The sequence below is a fragment of the Mesoplodon bidens genome, assembly GCF_964165515.1.
Source record: "Mesoplodon bidens genome assembly, chromosome: 6".
Classification (NCBI taxonomy): domain Eukaryota; kingdom Metazoa; phylum Chordata; class Mammalia; order Artiodactyla; family Ziphiidae; genus Mesoplodon; species Mesoplodon bidens.
Window position 1 is genome coordinate 104,042,757 of NC_138162.1, and position 16,753 is coordinate 104,059,509.

At 55.7% G+C, this 16,753-nt stretch overlaps 1 protein-coding gene across 1 annotated transcript in view; it reads right to left on the minus strand.

Annotated features, from left to right (window-relative positions):
- Positions 1-2,203: 2,203 nt before the first annotated feature.
- PEBP4 (phosphatidylethanolamine binding protein 4) overlaps positions 2,204-16,753 on the minus strand; it is a 212,119-nt gene continuing 197,569 nt past the window's right edge. The window contains exons 4-6 of the mRNA XM_081238057.1: positions 16,685-16,730; positions 14,150-14,263; positions 2,204-2,543 (exon numbers count right to left, since the gene is read on the minus strand). Coding sequence (XP_081094183.1) covers positions 2,392-2,543; positions 14,150-14,263; positions 16,685-16,730 — 312 coding nt within the window. The 3' untranslated portion in view covers positions 2,204-2,391. The remainder of the gene's footprint in view (positions 2,544-14,149; positions 14,264-16,684; positions 16,731-16,753) is intronic.

The window sequence follows — 16,753 nt, forward strand, 5'->3', positions numbered from 1 at the left end:
CAGCTGAACTAAAAGCCCAAAACACCAGGGGAAAAGAAAGGAGGGGTGGGGGGAAAGGGAAGGAAAGCAAGCCGATAATTTCCTCGAAGGATAAACATCCGATTTTTTTTCCTCACCCAAAATAAACATGCTAGCCACAAGGAATTAAAAGCAGAAGAGAGGAGGATGTGTCTCGATTTGGGGCTGCTCTAGGAAGCTGACCTGCTATTTATGCTGGCCTTGGGCACCAACCGGAGCTGCCAATTACACTCCAGGCCCGGTGGGGTGGGTGCTGCGGGGAGAAGGGCCCAGAGAGAGGGAGGTTCACACACACTCAGAGGGTCCCTTCCAGGGCTGCCTTCCATGACATTGCAAAGGGACACTTCCTTTTGCTTCTTCTTGTAGCTCTGCCGACAAGCCTGCCTGGTGGCATCGAAGGGAGTAGGGAGTTCCTGCTGCCTGGACTGGCGTCAAAGGCCCTTCTGTAGCACAAGAGCTTGCTGTCCATCACCTGGGCAGGGAGCTGAATCTATCGGTGTGGGGCAGTAGGGGGGCGGCTGCACCATCCAATCCCCTCCCATCACAAACTCCATCTTCCACCTCCTGGTGTTCTTCAGATGCCCGTCACTAAAATCTTCCCACTAGTCAAGAGTGTGCTGGGCTGGGCTGAGGGGTTGGCCTGGGCCCCTTGCCTTCCAGCTAATGCGGGGCACGCCTCTAGGAAGGTAATAACCCTGGGCCCAGGTGCAGCCTGCCCCTTTCATCTGGGGATCTCAGGCGCTTTGCATGCATGAGTCACCCATCTTGCTGTATTCTAGCCAAGGAGGTGGGGAGTAATTAACTCTTGGAGGGAAACTGAGCAGAGGGGCTTGTTGAGGGGGTAGGGGTGGGGATGAGGGGACTGGAGTTGAGGGTAGGGGAGTTTAGCCTATGAATGAGACCGTAGCAGAGAGGTGCCTCCAAGGGGGTTTTGGTTGGGAAAGACAAGAGACCTTCAGAGAACGTCCAGGGGCAGTCAAGACGCTGAAAACCCTCTCCTTGCAGACACCAAGGTGTTTCTTCACAGCTTTCTAAAAGCATAAATCAGATGATATCCCTTCTCCCCTCCAGTCTACGTATCATTCCACAATTCCCCATCGCTTTCAGGGTACAGTCCAAAACGTGAACATGGCGGCAAGGCCTGGCTTGTTCTGGTCTTTGTCCATCTGTCCAAGTGGCCATGATTTTGGCCTTTCATTGCCCCCATCAGCCATGGGAGCTTGGAGGTGTCATTTCTCCTCTTTGTCCCCTGTCCCCACTCGTCATTAACCCCTACCCCACTTCTCAGCCTTGAAGTTAAACATCACTTCCTCAGGAAGAAGAGGGCTTTTGTTTTTTAAGTCAGCAGGCAGCTTTCTTTTATTTATTTACTTTTGGCCACCCTGGGTCTTTGTTGCTGTGCGCGGGCTTTCTCTAGTTGTGGCGAGCGGGGGCCACTCCTTGTTGCGGTGCGCGGGCTTCTCATTGCTGTGGCTTCTCTTGTTGTGGAGCATGGGCTCTAGGCGCCGGGGCTTCAGTAGTTGTGGCTCGTGGGCTCTAGAGCGCAGGCTCAGCAGTTGTGGCGCACGGGCTTAGTTGCTCCGCGGCATGTGGGATCTTCCCAGACCAGGGCTCCAACACGTGTCCCCTGTATTGGCAGGCGGATTCTTAACCCCTGCGCCGCCAGGGAAGCCCAAGAAGAGGGCTTTTTGAGCCTTTACCACCCCCCACCCCCCATCACAAAGCACGCCGCCTTTATACCTTATAACACTTGCCACATTTGCTGGAATTTGCTTGTGGTCATCTGATAAGGTTTGCCCTCCTGTCGTAGTCTGGAAGCTCCAAGAAGCAAGCCTCCTGTTGGGCCTGCCCTGGTCATACATGTCACCCCAGCACCTGGCAGGAGGTCAGGCACATACCAGGTGCTGACAATGTTTGTTAAATGAATGTCAGAGCTGGAAAGGACCATATGGTGATAAACCAACCACCCCCTGCCTCTTCCTCCCTCAATTTCACAACTGAGGAAGCAGAATTTTAGAGAGGATAAGTGACTTGCTCAAGGTCACACGGTGCCTCAGTGATTGTTCAGGGCTAGAGATCCCCCCGCCCCAGCCCGCCTGTCCATCCTTCCCACACCACTTCCCCCTGCCACCATGTGCATTTACAGGAATGCCCCAGGCCCTAGTGCTGAACATCAATTGATTTCCTCCTCTTGGTTTTAGAAGGAGGACAGGTTTGGAAACAGAACATCCAACCATTAAGCCCTGGATGATTTTTTTTTTTTTAATTCAGAAGAGAAAGGGTTCCATACCCGGAGTGGGTTCCATACACAGACCACGGGTGGTGAGCACTATGCACACACCTGCAACGTGAAGCCTGAGGTCTGGTGGGCAGTTATCTCGGTTCAGGTTTGTCCCCGGGCTCACTGCTTCCTCCTGGAGCCTGGTGATTTAGCGTGTCCTGGTAATTTTGGGTCATGAACTGGGTGCTGGCTTCAGGTTCTCCCAGGTGGAAGCGGCTCAGAAATCTGTCCATTTTCCAAGAGCCTGGAAGGACAAACAGACAAACAGGGAAGTAGTGAGAGAGAACCGTGGACTTCAGAGCTGGAAGGGGCCTGAGAGGGAGGCCAGCTGTGGGGAGTGGAGAGAGCAGGAGGCAGCCGTGGCCATGGGTCTGAGGGCAGCAGATGCCTGGGGGCGCCCTCTGGCTCCTGGCTGCAGGGGCAGCCTCTGGATGTTAGCAGCGTCTGGGAAGGACGCTTCCTGGAGGACAACGGGGATGGCCTTTGGTCGGTTTCTCCAGGACTTTATTTGGCACAACTCTGCCTTCTCACTCGTACGCAGAAAGGAAATGCCCAGTCAGGTTGGCCGCCCACTTTCTCCACCCATCCCTCTTTTCCTGCAGGCTCTCCTGACTGAGGCCTGAATGCTTCTTTTCTTCATACCTGGTCGGCCCAGTTGCCGGGGCTGAGCTCGGCAGCAGTGTCTATGCCGTTCTTCCAATCTCCTCCCCAGAAGCCCTGCCACCTACCCCGGAGTCCCAGGAGACCTTGTGCGACAGGGTTCCTTCCCTGGCTATGGCAGAGGTGACAGGCAGGGCATATGGCCAGGCTGCTTCTCCCTGCCCTGAAGACCCGGATCCCGGAGGGGAGCGGAGTGTGGGTGAGACGTTCCCGGCCTGGACCCTGGGGAAGTCCAGTGGGTGCCCAGGTCAGAGGGGGCCTCCTCAGGGGGAGAGAACACAGGGGCATAGGGGGAGGTGCATCTTCTGGGACAAGTGTGAACAGGCCTAGCAGCAGGGCAAGGAGAGCGAGGCCCCAGGCACGGGGGAGAGGCTGAGGGAGGTGGTCAGAGGCATAGTCCCATGCTCTTGTTTCCCAAACCCTGGACCTCAGGCACCCTCGGTGGATGGCTGCCAGATAAAATACAGGTTGCCCAGTTCAACTTGAATTTCAGAGGAGCAACGAATACTCTGTTAGTGTTAAGTATGTCCCACATATTGCCTGGGCCATACTTATACCAGAAAATTGAATTGGGCATCCTGTATTTATTTATTTATTTATTTATTTATTTATTTACCACCATCACTGCCTGCCCCCCGTTTTTTTTTTCCCCTAAAATCTAGCAGCCTTCCCTGGCTGGAGGGAGTACTAGGGGTAGAGCCTGCCTGGAGCGGCTGATATAGCCTGAACCAATGGAGAACAGTAATCTCTAACACACGGAGAGCAGGAGTTGAGGGGCTGGCAGCCTAGATTCCTCCCTGAGCCGCCTCTTTACCCACCTGTGGTCCTTGGTCTGCACCCACCTCCATTTTTAGCAATGAAGAAGGCAAGCCCCCTCTACCTGCCACCCCCCCACACCCCCAGCTGTTTGCATTTCAAAGATGGTCTCAAGGAGAGGACAATGTTTAAACCAAAGAAACAAAACAATGATAATATAATAATAATAGCAATAACCCTGATACAGTGCTTCCTATGTGCCAGGAACAGTTCTAGGGACTCCACACATATTCACTTAATCCTCACAAGGGGGGACTATTTTTATTCCTAGTGCACAGATGGGATGGTGGTGCTGAGGGTGCCTGAGGTCCAGGGTTTGGGAAACAAGACCAGGTTCTGGTGCGGAAGCTTCTCAGGGGCACGGATGGGGGAGAGGACCTCTACGGGTTCCCTCAGGTCTTATCTGGCTGTAATTGTGAATGTGGTTGTGCATTCATATTGGGCCTTTGAGGGCCTAGAAAATAGGTGCTTCGGGAGTTCTCTTGGGGGAAGGGCTGCATGGGATGGGCTGCTGCTGGGCTGTAGGACCCAAAGCTGGGGATTTCCCACTAGGATGGGAGGGAGGGAGGGAGGGAGAAAGGAGGGAGCAGGTACTCGCCTGGCTGTAGCCTTTGCACCCAGGGCACCCAGCAGGCTGGAAAAGAATTGTAGTAACACGACCCTGGGAAAGTGTGTGTGTATGTGTGTGCACACGTGTGTGCATGCTTGTATATGTGCGTGTGTGTGTGCCTGCATGCCAGGGAAAAGGTCATGGGTGAACTGGTGCATGGCGGGCACGGGGACAAGGGGGCCTTCCCCACGGAGCAGGGCAGGAAGGAACCGGGTGTCAGGGAGGGAATTGAAACTCATCACGAGATCAGAGCAAGTTGACGGAAAGAAATCCCCTGCACCCAGGGAGACCTTGCTCCCCTCTCCCAGCAGTCTGCTCTCTTGATTGAGCTAGGAGTGCCCTGGGGGCCTTGCAGCTCCTTCCGGGTCCTGTTTCCAACAACGCTGGAGTCCTTGGGCTTCTTGGGCAGTTCCGCAAACCCACCCCATCGCTCAAGAGAGGGGGCCCAAGTGCCGCCTGGCTGCTAGCCTCTGCGGCCTCCACCCCTGGCTTGGCTGTGACTCCTTACACCTCCGTTTCCTGCCACAGAGGGCAAGAGGAACTGACCCTGTGCAAGTTCTAGAAGGAAGAGGGGTGAGTCAGGCCCTCAGGGCTGTGTGGGGAGAGATGAGGAGTTTGGAGGCTGTGGCTTCTGCGGTCACCGCTTTCTGTGGAAAGCCCCATCCTGTATGGCACTGCTCCAGTCCTTGAGCTGCAGGGGGGCTGCTGCTATGCAGGAAGAGGGCGGCACTGCTGCCTGTGCTCAGGCCACTCCCCTTGTACCCTGGACCCACCCTGGATGGGCTCTTCCTGGGATGAGGGCAGGGGTGGTGAGTACACTTCAAAGGCCTCTGTGGCAGGAGGCCTCCGGCCACAGGGAGGAAGGAGGAGGGTGTATCCTGAGCCAGGGGCTGGAACACAGAGGCCTGGGCTCCTCAGGGCGGGGTTACCGCATATGATGTGCGGGTGGGTCCCTGCACAACCCTAGGGGGTGCTGCTTCCATCCAGCTAAACCATACGCAGAGGCCATTTGCTCACTTACTGGTCGGTACTGATGGGGAAGACGTTAGAGGTTAGAGATGTTCCAGACCTGGGCCCGGAGGCGGGGAGCAGGGAAAGTTAGGTCACCTCATCTAAAGCCATGGGGAGGGGGTGTTCTGAGCCTGATCTCTACGAGACACTGGGAGAGGGGCTTCATAGAGACTCATCCTCTGAGTTTGAGTCCTGGGGACTTCAAGGCTGGAATGTTCGGGAATGGCCCTGGGGCAGCTCCTGAACAGTTCATCTCTTCACCCCCAGCCTCCCAGATCTGTGGGGCTGGCTTACCACTGCTTGGGAGTGGCTCATCTCATGGGCTGGACCACCCCCATCGGGCCCATCAGGGTTAAGAGGCATCCAAGAGACTGAGAAGGGGATGCTACACCCAGTCTAGCAGCCCCCAGCCACCCCAGGATTTGGGAGAGCTGGGTAGACAGCACCTGGGCTAGAATTCAGAAGCTCTGAGCTGGAGGGAAATCTCAGACCCTGGGATCCAGGCCCCCCAACACTGACAGCTGCTTCCGGGGTCTGCCAGGCGTGGGGGAGGGTGGCTTTATCCAGGCGCCACTCCTGCCCTCTATGAGTTTATAATATAGGACAACTAACAATGGACTAATAAGAAGCTAGGCCTTCGCAGGGTGGCCTCAGCCAGCAGCACAGTGTGCAGCCCTGGCAGACGAGGTCCTATCCCAGCAGTGGTCCTGGAGTCTCTCCAGCAGGGCTGCTCTTAAGACTTCCAACAGCACAGGACAGCGTTCCCTTGTGTCCTTGCTCCCACCTGACTTGTCATCTGGTCCTCAGTGAGCCCTCAAGTGTCCCCCTCTCACTGGGAGGGAGGCCCCCATTCGGGTGGACTGGGAACAAGGGGTGGGGTTCTAAGCCTTTGGATGGGCCCCCTCAGCCTCTGCTGGGACTCACGGTGCCTGGCACCTGGCTTGGAGCCGCCCTGTCACCCCAGGCCGGGAGTTGCGTCTAACCAAGGCAGCCATGCTCTTTCCTGCCCTCCCCCTGCCCTCCCCCTGTGCAGGGACACAAGTGCTTCCTGGCAGGGGACAGTGGCCCTGAAGAAAAGATAAAAATTGAACACCAGCCTAATAAGCGTCCCACTGAGCGCCCGGCTCAGGTCTGTAATTTGTCTGGCTCTTCGTGGGGCTGGCTGCGGTGATGGGAGTGCTGATGCCTTTCTGCTGAGATTAATGATGTCCTGGCGGTGGTGGGCGGGAGGCCCGAGCCTTTTATTTTTTGTGCCATCAAATGACATCCAGAGACTTCCACTCAGGAGCTGAAAAGGCCTCGTTCCATCACATCCAATTACTTCTGGAGAATATTTGCTGAGGGGCTGATCCCGCTGGCTTGAGAGGCTTGGGGCCGAGGGGACCACTTTGACTTTGGCGGGAGGTGGGGGGGGGATGCCAGGGGGATTTTCCGAGGTGGGGAGGGGTTACCCCTGACGCCTCTGGAGAGGAGAACCCAGGAGAGCTGAAGAGCGGAAGTGCAATTCCTAACTATCCAGTAAGTGGATCCCCCAGGCCTCCTCCCTCCGCCCTGTGGCTGGGGGCAGAGGTGGGGAAGGGAGCGAGAAGAGTGGAGACTAGAAAGGGTCCATTTAGCCCCCAGTTATCAATTCCAGCGTTTTGGTGGTGGTGACGGCTGGCTGGAGTTGTGGGTGAAATTTGGGGATTATCTGTGGTTTCCCGATGATCTGTTCAATACAACTTTGGGCAGTTGATGTTGGGCTCGACTGGGGCATGTTCTGGAAGAGGGCTGCCTGGGGCCTGTGGAGATGGCAGGCGGTTCCTAGCCAGGGCGCCTGTCTGAGAGCTGCCCAGGTTGGCCCCATCTGGGCCGCTGCCAGGCCCCCAGTCCTACCCGCTCTGCCAGGTGGGTGGGGCGCTTCGGAGGCAGAAGAGGGCTGCCTGACACAAGCCCACACAGTGACTCAGGGGCTGGGCCCCGGGGCTCCTGGGGCCTGGCCAGGTGAACCACCATGGGAGGTCATGGGGGGCGGGAGAGGGGCTGTTTGGCAGTGGGCTGTGTGTGTTTGTGTCTGTGTGTGTTGTGTGTGTTTGGGTCGGGCTGGTCTCCAGGCAGGGTCCCCTTCCCTGCTGCTTGGCCTGCACTGTGTCTCCCCTCACTGCCCCCAGGCCTGGTGGATTTCCTCCCAGCCTCCGTCCCTCTGCACGATGCCTCCTACTGTTGACGCTGCTTGGAGCTCGGCTGCCTTCATGGCCTCGGCCCGTGCTTTCAAACATTTCCCCACGGCGCCCCTCATCTCAACCACCCACGGTGCCCCGCAGGCCTTTAGATGCCACAAGCAGGACTTCAACCCCACTGCGTGGCAAGTCTCCGCCTGTCCCTCCTCTCTGACCCCTGTGGGTGGGTGGCTCGCCCAGAAGCTGTTTAGTTCAGCTGCCTGTGCAGGGGAGCAGATTCTGGCTGCCTGGTCCGGAGCCAAGGGACCCTCCTCTGCCCGCCCCCCTGCCCCCCCCATCCCATCCTGCAAGGAGCAGTCCCTCTGCAGGTCCCCGAGGCCAGCCTGGGGAGGCGAGACCGAGCCTGGCGTGGCCTGTTAACTGCCCTGGCTCTGTGGCACGGTTCTGGGCTCACTCACGGCCTTGGAGAGGCTTCTGGATTGAGCTGTGGCACGGAGGGGATTCCCCTGGCTCACCCTTGAGGAGCATGACGCGGACTCGTGACCCCCCTGGGCGAGGCGCTGAGGTGAGGCATGGCACAGACCACAGCTCCCGGGACTTGTGGTCCCCATGCGGCGCTGGGCCACAGCCCTCCTCCAGGGGAGGGGTGTGTGGGTGCCTCGCCGAGACCACCCAAGGCAGCAGGACGGCTTTGCTCCCTCTCGGTCCCCACACCAGGGCCCAGAAATCTGGTGGTCGGGGTTGGGGGAGAGGGAATGTGGGTGAACGGCTGCAAAGAGCCTTGCCCAGAAAGCAGAAGGAAGTGAACTTGCTATTAACTGCAGACCCTCAGTCAACCAAGCCACTCACTGCTCTGGGCTCCGGTCTCCTCCTTTGCCCTGGGGAACGGTGGCAGCTGTGCTGCCCACCCCACACGGTCAGGCAAGGGGCAGGTCCAGGAGGGGCAGGGCAGGCTGGCAGGGAGGGTGGGCATGCGTGGCCCCGCTGGCTCGGCGTTGGGACAGGATGTGGACACCGAAATCGTCATTTGCGGGCACGGTGCTCACAGAAGCGGCTGCCTATGCAGGTGTTAAAGGAACTTGACCGTGAGGTGTGTTTGTGAATGTGGGGTGTGAGAATATGCAGATCCGTGTGTGTGTGTGTGTGTTTGAATGGGCACACATGGGTGTGTCCCCTATACAAACACATTCATTGATTCAAAGTCCACAGTGGGGGACTTCCCTGGCAGTCCAGTGGTTAAGACTTCGCCTTCTAGTGCAGGGGGTGCAGGTTCGATCCCTGGTAGGGGAGCTAAGATCCCACGTGCCTTGGGGCCAAAAAACCAGAAAACAAAACAGAAGCAATATTGTAACAAATTCAGTAAAGACTTTAAAAATGGTCCGCATCAAAAAAATCTTAAAAAAAAATAAAATAAAGTCCACAGTGGGCTGAGCCCAGAAACAGGTGGCAAAAAAGGGAACGTAAGACCAGAGGTGAGCTCGGGGACTTCCTTGGTGGTCCAGTGGTAAAGAATCCGCCTTCCAGTGCAGGGGACGCGGGTTCGATCCCTGGCCAGGGAGCCCACGTGCCACAACTAGAGAGAAGCCCCCGCGCCGCAACGAAGAGCCTGCGTGCCGCAATGAAAGATTCCGCGTGCCACAACTAACACTCGACACAGCCAAAAAAATAAAAATAAATAAATAAATACTAAAAAAAAACCCAAAAGAAAAGATAGAGGTGAGCTCTTCCCTCAAGGAATCTCTCTAGTCTCATGGTGGAAGTGGGACCCAGGCAAGAGAAAAACGTAAAGAAATACAGAAGAGAGAAAAGCAGGTGACTGAGGGCGTGCAGCAGGGTGTTTTGTGAGCCTGTGAGAGGAGCAGGAGAGGGCAGGGTAGGGTCACCGACTGAGAGAAGGTGGCCCTGTGGCGTAGTTTTGAAAGACGCCACGGACTGGTGTCCTGAAGGTGGGAAGGCGGTGCCGGTTTGGGGGAAGGGGGAAAACCTTCTGCCCAGGTCGGCCGGCAGAAGCAAATCAACTGTTGAGTGAGCAGGCGGGCAGGTTGACGTGAATGAAGAAGCAGGAGTCAGTGGGCATCCTGGCAGCGAGTGGTCCAGAAGGGTGTGAACCAACGCAGTGAGTGTGGGCCCTCTTCAGACATGGCCCCTCAAAGCATTCAGCTGGTTCCTCTAGAACCTGGAAGTCTGGAGGACAAATCCAAGGCTGCTGTGAGGAAGATGTGTAGAGAAACCATCGTGAATCCCAGATGAGCCCAGAGGCCTGATTCTAGGCTTTGGGTGTGGAGGGTGGGAGCGGGGGGATTGGGCGTGGGGGAGGGGAGTTAACTTGAAGGTCGAGGGTGCAAGTCCAGTGTATTACAGGCCCGAGATAATGCCAGCTCCAAATTTGGGAAGGTGAAGTGTCGCCTCTGGGACAAATGTCAGTGAAACTGGGCCAGCCCTTGTCAGAGGGCACCAGTTCAGGTTCTGTCGGCTTCAGTGTTCTCCCCCATTTGGGGTGTGGTCTTGCTTAAGCTATGTGGCTATCTCCCTCCACTCTCTCTGTGAACTCCTAGTATCTGCAGAGCTACACCAGGTGACTCCATACATCCACGGCAGCAGGGATGTACTTCTGTACCCATAGCACCTAGAATGGGGCCTCACGCATACTTGACACTTAGAGTCATCTGAATGAACGCAGAGGGCATTGGTGAACCATGCCAAGCGTGGTGGGGAAAATGGCACGGGGAGGAAGGAGCTGTGGATTTGAAAGGCAGGATTTTATAAACTAGGAGCAAGGTAGCTCCAAATCCTCTTCCAAGGTCCCTGCTGTGGTCCCGGTGGCCCCGTATCTGATTGAAGACCTCTACTCAAAAGCATGTGGGGTTGGTAGGGTGAGTCACACCCTAATTTATCTGGCAGAACTTGAAGGTGGGAGAGCTCGGTGAGCTGGGAGCAAATCTGTTCAGGGTCATTCACTGGTAGACCAATTAGTCCATCCCCTAGTCTTGATGATGGAGAAATTGAGGCCCAGGGTTGTGAGGTGGCTTGTCCAAGGTCACATGGTGAGAGTTTGAATGTCAAGATCTTCCATTTGCTGACCCCTTGTATGTCATCCGGGGGTCACAGGACAAAGAGGAATCCTGGAGAGGGTTTCAGCCCCCGGTTCTGAGCAATTCCACCTCCCCCACCCTGAGCCCCAACACAGTCATACAAGTTCAATGAGAATAATCTCATGCTCCCTTCTCATCCTAAACTTGTCATACACGACTAAGTCCCAGAGAGAAAGGCAACCCCACAGGACTAGGTCAAGTTAACCGTCATCCATGGGTGCCCTTCTAGCTGGGTTCCTGCATACTGACCTCTCTCCTGCAGCCTCTGGACATTGCTCCTGCTTGTTCATCCAGGGGTCCCCTAACCAAGGCTGGCTATGGCATGCGTACCCTTGGACTCCCCACCTCCCTCCATGGAAAGAAAACTAGATCAGAGTAAGCCCCAGGGTCCATATTTCTTTTCAGGGCTTCTCCTCCTGGCCTCTTGAGTGCTGGTCCAGCCTGGGGCACCTGGAGACCCCCCAGCACCATGCAGGTGCTTCAGAGACCACCAAGGCCTTTGGAATGCCGCCATTGCGCATAGGCTGCTTCTGCTGTTACAGTCGCCCCTTGGGTTCATCCACACCACACGTCTCTAGGCCTCTGGAGGCCTCCTGTCCTCTCGCTCTGGTCCATCCTGCCTACCACTCCAGTGCCGTCATCTCTAAAGAGTGGCTTTTGCATGTTACTTCTCCCACGGGCAATCTCCAGCAGCTCTCCAAGGCACCCACCAAAGTCACACCTGTGCCGAGCTTCTGAGATCCTCCACAGCCTCCTCCCACTTTCTCCTTTCATAACCATCACAGGGGGCCTCCTTCTCACTTTTTAAAACAATCTTTGCCTCTGCGGTTTCCCCAGCCCAGAGCTCCCTTTTTCCTTCACTCAAGGATTCACATCTCTTCCTTCTCCAGGACCTGGCCCACGCCCGGCCTCCTCCAAGTAGCCTCAGGATCATATGGATTTGTAGATCATCTAGATCCAACCCCTCATTTTCTAGATGAGGAAACAGGCCCAGAGATATTAGCTGACTTGCTTAAAAGTCAAATCACTAGCTAGAGACTGGAAATCAACATTTCCTCACCTTGCAGTAAAATACCTTTCACTCTTCCTGGCTGAAGAGGGTGTGTCATCCTGGAGGAAAAGGGATCCTGGGAAGGGACAGGACTGTCCCTAAGTCCATGTGATCTCCAGTTGTCCGTACAGCCAGAAACACAATTAAGTGCTTAATTATACGCTGCTCTGAATCATTATTTAAGTGTTTCCAAAGGAGATTGTAAGCCCCTTGAAGGCAGGGAACTTTCCCTGTGCCCTGGATTGTGTTCTCTCCAAAGCCCTTAGTACGGGGTGCATGGAAGGCATCACGTGGTATGGCTGGAAACCAGGCCAGAGCTTTCATCCATGAGAATAATTTTATCATCTCCATTTCTGGCAGCAAACGAAACAGCATGGAAGCCAAAGGGACTCTGCCCAGGGGCAAGTCCGGTTCCTAAGTTTTCATGTAGATGGAAGGGGGGTGGCCATGGGAGTGCACGACAAACCGTAGTTTGGGCGAAGATCCACAGGGACTAATAATGAGTTTCAGGCCCGATGGGTTTCCAGCTTCCCTGCCTGCTGTTGATATCATAGGAAAAGCATCCATGGCTCGGGAGGAAGAGCCATGGCAGGGGTGGAAAATGTCTCCGGTGCACACACCCCTTTTCCTCCTCTGCCCCTTTCACTGCTCCTCCAGGCATCACCTAACGCTCCTTCCCCCTCCATCCCGCCCTCCGAGAGCACTCGGTCCTGTGGAGGCGCCTTCAGGGGACTGTTGTGACCCTGACATTTAACATGGTGCTCGGAGGTACTGCCCTAGTTTATGCGACTCCCACACGTGTGGGGAAGCATCATGGGCTGAGGTGCTGGTTTCCAGCCCCCGGAGATCACAGTGCTTGGACTGGCGGAAGGGGCTTCATGATGAGACGGGGACCCAGGGAACTGGAGAAATTGATCTTCGCCTGGGCAAGCTACATTTTTCTTTCCTTTCTCTCTTTGTATCCAGACTTGAAAGTGTGCTTTGGAAGAGCCATTTAAACAGATTTACAGATTAGCAAGGTGCTGGGGGCACCTGGGGGAAGGTTCACCAGTGGAAATGTTGCACCAACTCCGCTTCTAGGGCAGTCCAGAGCCTCCTGTGATTGGTGGCCCCTGCTCAGCACATCTGAAGGGCTCCACGGTCCCCTCCTCTCCTCCGGGGCCTGGGGCAGTAGGCTTGTAACAGTACCTTCTCCGGCTTCCCAGTGGGTGGAGGTTGGTTAGGGTCACTGGGTAAGAGGAAATGGCTGATGACACCCACCCACCCTCCTGTCAGCCTGGGGGATGTGCCCTTTGTGCTCCCAAGTTGGCATTTGTGCATTCCACATTCTCTTCCTTCCCTTATCTGGGGGGAGGGAGGTGGGGTGGGTCATAGAGTGCACAAGGATTACTATATTTCCCACTTTCCTGAAGAGAAACCTAAGGCTCAGAGAGGGGGCATGGCCCACACAGGGTCAGGTGAGTCACCTGTGGCATCGGCATTGCAGGAGCCAGGTGTCCTGGGCTCCCCAGCTCCCCAGCTCTGGTGGTAGGAGGACCAAGGCCAAGCAGCCTGGGTTAGCCATTGGGAAGCTATGAGAAATGGGTCCTCTGAAGAGTGCCGGGAGGGCTCTTCAGAGAAGCCAGTGGAGGGGGCATGGCCAGGGAAGTCTTCACCCCACCACTGAGATGGCACAGAGCAATTAATGACCAATGAAGACAGACTGGCAGGGTGGCATTCCATGGCCCTCTTGCCTAGATCAGACTCAACTATAGGGTACAATTGCCTGCAGAAGTGGTGTGGGGTAGCTGCCTGCACATGCCGTTTGAAACTACTGGGGGAGGGCTTCCCTGGTGGTGCAGTGGTTAAGAATCCGCCTGCCAATGCAGGGGACACGGGTTCGAGCCCTGGTCTGGGAAGATCCCACATGCCTCAGAGTGGCTAGGTCCTCACGCCACAACTACTGAGCCCGCGTACCACAACTAGTGAAGCCTGTGCACCTAGAGCCCGTGCTCCGCAACAAGAGAAGCCACCACAGTGAGAAGCCTGCGCACTGCAATGAAGAGTAGCCCCCGCTTGAGCAACTAGAGAAAGCCCACGTGCTCAGCAAGAAGACCCAATGCAACTGAAAATAAATAAATTAATTTAAAAAAAAAAAAGAAAGAAACTACTGGGGGAGATGCTTCTCTCTTAGGCTCCAGTTACTCCCTTTGTGACCCTGCCTTATAGATCCACCCACCCCGCTGAAGCCACCATCTAGGATGATGGAACTTGCTTTTAGGGGGAGACCGTATCTGATGCCAACATCTCTTTGAAGACACTCATCCCGGTTTATTCTCAAGAAACACCACCCTTTGACTCCACCTCCAAGGCTCATGGGTATGGTCAAGGTCCTGACTTCCCCATGAATGCACAAAGCATCCATTTCCACCCCAGAATTCATCCTGGCTTTGAAGGATGGGAAGGCCTTACCTCGAGTTTTGTTTTCTTTAGGAAGGAGAGAGATGGTCTTTCCTTCCTGAAGATAGACGAAGAACTGGTAGCGATGGAAGCCACTTTGTGCTGGTGGGGAAGGAGGCTGGTAGGCTGTGGGTAGAAAAACGAGAGAGGGTGGGCCCCACATTCCACAGTACCCAGGGGTTCCTGGCTATTCTGGGCAGGGGGAAAGAGAATCATTCTTGGTCCTTTTCATGGACCCCTCCTGGGGTCCCACCCACTGCAAACCATTAGGATTTATCTTTGGCAGGATCTCATCTTCAGCAGCTTCATTTAAGAAGCACATTATCTGGGGTGGCGGGAGGAGGAGGTGTGGGCTCGTTGAAGGTCTTGGGTGCTAGCCGGGCTCTTGGGCCTTTCTGGGCCAGCGGGTGTTAGCGTTTTTTTTGCTTTAGTCTGTCCTGATGGATGTCCTCCCTCAAGAGAAACTCATCTTCCTCTGCGAGTGTTTTTGGCAGGGGATTTTTATTTATTTTTTCAGCATTTCCTTATGAACTCAATCCCCAAAGAAGCCAATTTCTTGGCTGGATCCGGAGGATCTGGAAGTGGTTACGTGGGTGGGTGGGACTCGGTTCAAAGGTTTGATCATGGAAGCTGTAGGATCTGGGTGCTCGGGGCGCCAGGAGCCGACGCAGGCTCTTCCGGAGGAGAATGCCTACCTCCCTTCCTTTCGCCCTTTGTGCGGGAGATACTCTTTTTCAGGGGAGAAGCGGGGTGGGGACATCTCTCATCCTTCCCCCAAGTCTATGCAGGGCCTTGGGGTTTTGCAGGCCGACTTTTGCGGGCCATTCCAGCTGGGCCTCCTTCCAAAGGTGTGGGCCTCTTCCTCCCCCCCTTTACTCCCTTCATCTCCCTTTCCAAGGAGCCAAGCATCTTCCTGGGGGTGGGTGGGGATGAAGTGCTTGCAAGGAGGATGCTGGGGGAGGGAGTATGGGTACACTGTGGCCACCTCCCTCTCCTGATCGTTAGACAAGAGCCACTTGCTGCTCAGAGCTGTGGAAGCGTTCCTCGTGGTGCACTTCTGGCCACTGGGGCCTCCGGAGTGCCCACAGCCAGGGGAATTCCTGACTATTCATTTCTCCCTGGGTTTTTGCATTGCAGAGCAGATGCATGTGTGTGTCTGTGTGTGTGTGTGTGTGTGCGTGCGTCCACGCCTGCAGAATGAGAACAGCACAGGGTGTGCCAGGAGCCATGTGAATTTGTGTGAATTGGGGTCTACGCTGGGGCGGGTGCAGGTGTTGGCAGAGCTGATGGGCATGGGAGCTGAGGCTGTTTTGGAGGGTCTCTGTCGGCGTGTGTGTACATGTGGGTAAACGGATGCTTTTTTACAAACACTGCCAACCAGTGAGGGAACTCAGTGGTTCTATGCAGCTGAGAATTTATCCTCGGGGGAGATAGAGACGCAACCCCATCTTACTAGGGCTTTCCTGAAGAGGTCTCCCTCCAGAAGTAGGGATGAGGAGAAAGGGAAGGGGCACACACTTGTTGAGCCACGTCTCGGGGCCAGGTCCTGGCTAAGTGCTTTCCCTGTGACATCTCCCTAATCTTCACCACAACTTGGTAAGGTGGGTGTCACGGCCATTTTCTGGATGAGGAAACTGAGGCTCTGAGAGGTGAAGTCAGGCCGACGGTCAGTGGTGGAGCTGGGCTTTGAATCCAGGCCCATCTGGTGCCTGAGTCCGCGTTGCTTTATGGAACCATGATGCTCGGTTGGTTTTTCTTTCTTTCTTTTCTTTTTTTTTTTTGCAGTACGTGGGCCTCTCACTGCTGTGGCCTCTCCCGTCGCGGAGCACAGGCTCCGGACGCGCAGGCTCAGCGGCCATGGCTCACGGGCCCAGCCGCTCCGCGGCATGTGGGATCTTCCCGGACCGGGGCACGAACCCGTGTCTCTTGCATCGGCAGGCAGATTCTCAACCACTGGGCCACCAGGGAAACCCTCGGTTGGTTTTTCTTGCTCAACCCTTTGCCAGAGGCCAGCTTACCACCTGAGCATCCCCTTCAAGTTGAGTGGAGGGCGTGCCCTTGCTGGTGGGATCCCAGAGGGAGGGGAGGTGGGGAGCTGATGGTGAGAACGGGGTGGGAAGAGGAGGGCATCAGAGAAAAAGGAGGTCCACGCAGCCACTTGCGACCACACGGTGGGACTGGGGCAGGGGAACGAGACGGGGGGCAGAGGGGAGAGAGCTACCTGCCAATCCCATGGAGGGGGGGCGGTTCTAGTGCTGGGTTCTCTCCCAGCAGAGCCCTGCAGGTTACTGTGGGCTCCATCCCTTACTGGTTGTGTGACATGGGGCAGGTGGTTCTGTGCCTCAGTTTCCTTCTCTTTAAAATGGAGATATTGATGGCAGCGACCTTAAAAGGCAGTTGTGAAGATAAGATCAGAACGTCTAAGTAAACTGTTGGCTGAGCGCTTTGCACACTGTGAAGCGTCCACATAAAGTTGTATTGCTGTGATTCTTGTGATCATCCCCACTGCCCTGGCTGGGGGAAGGGGCGCTGGAGGGTTGTACTCACGTGATAACTCCTGGCCCTGAATCTTCCCTTTCTTCATGTCAGCGCCCTGAAAATAAGAGACAGGCACAG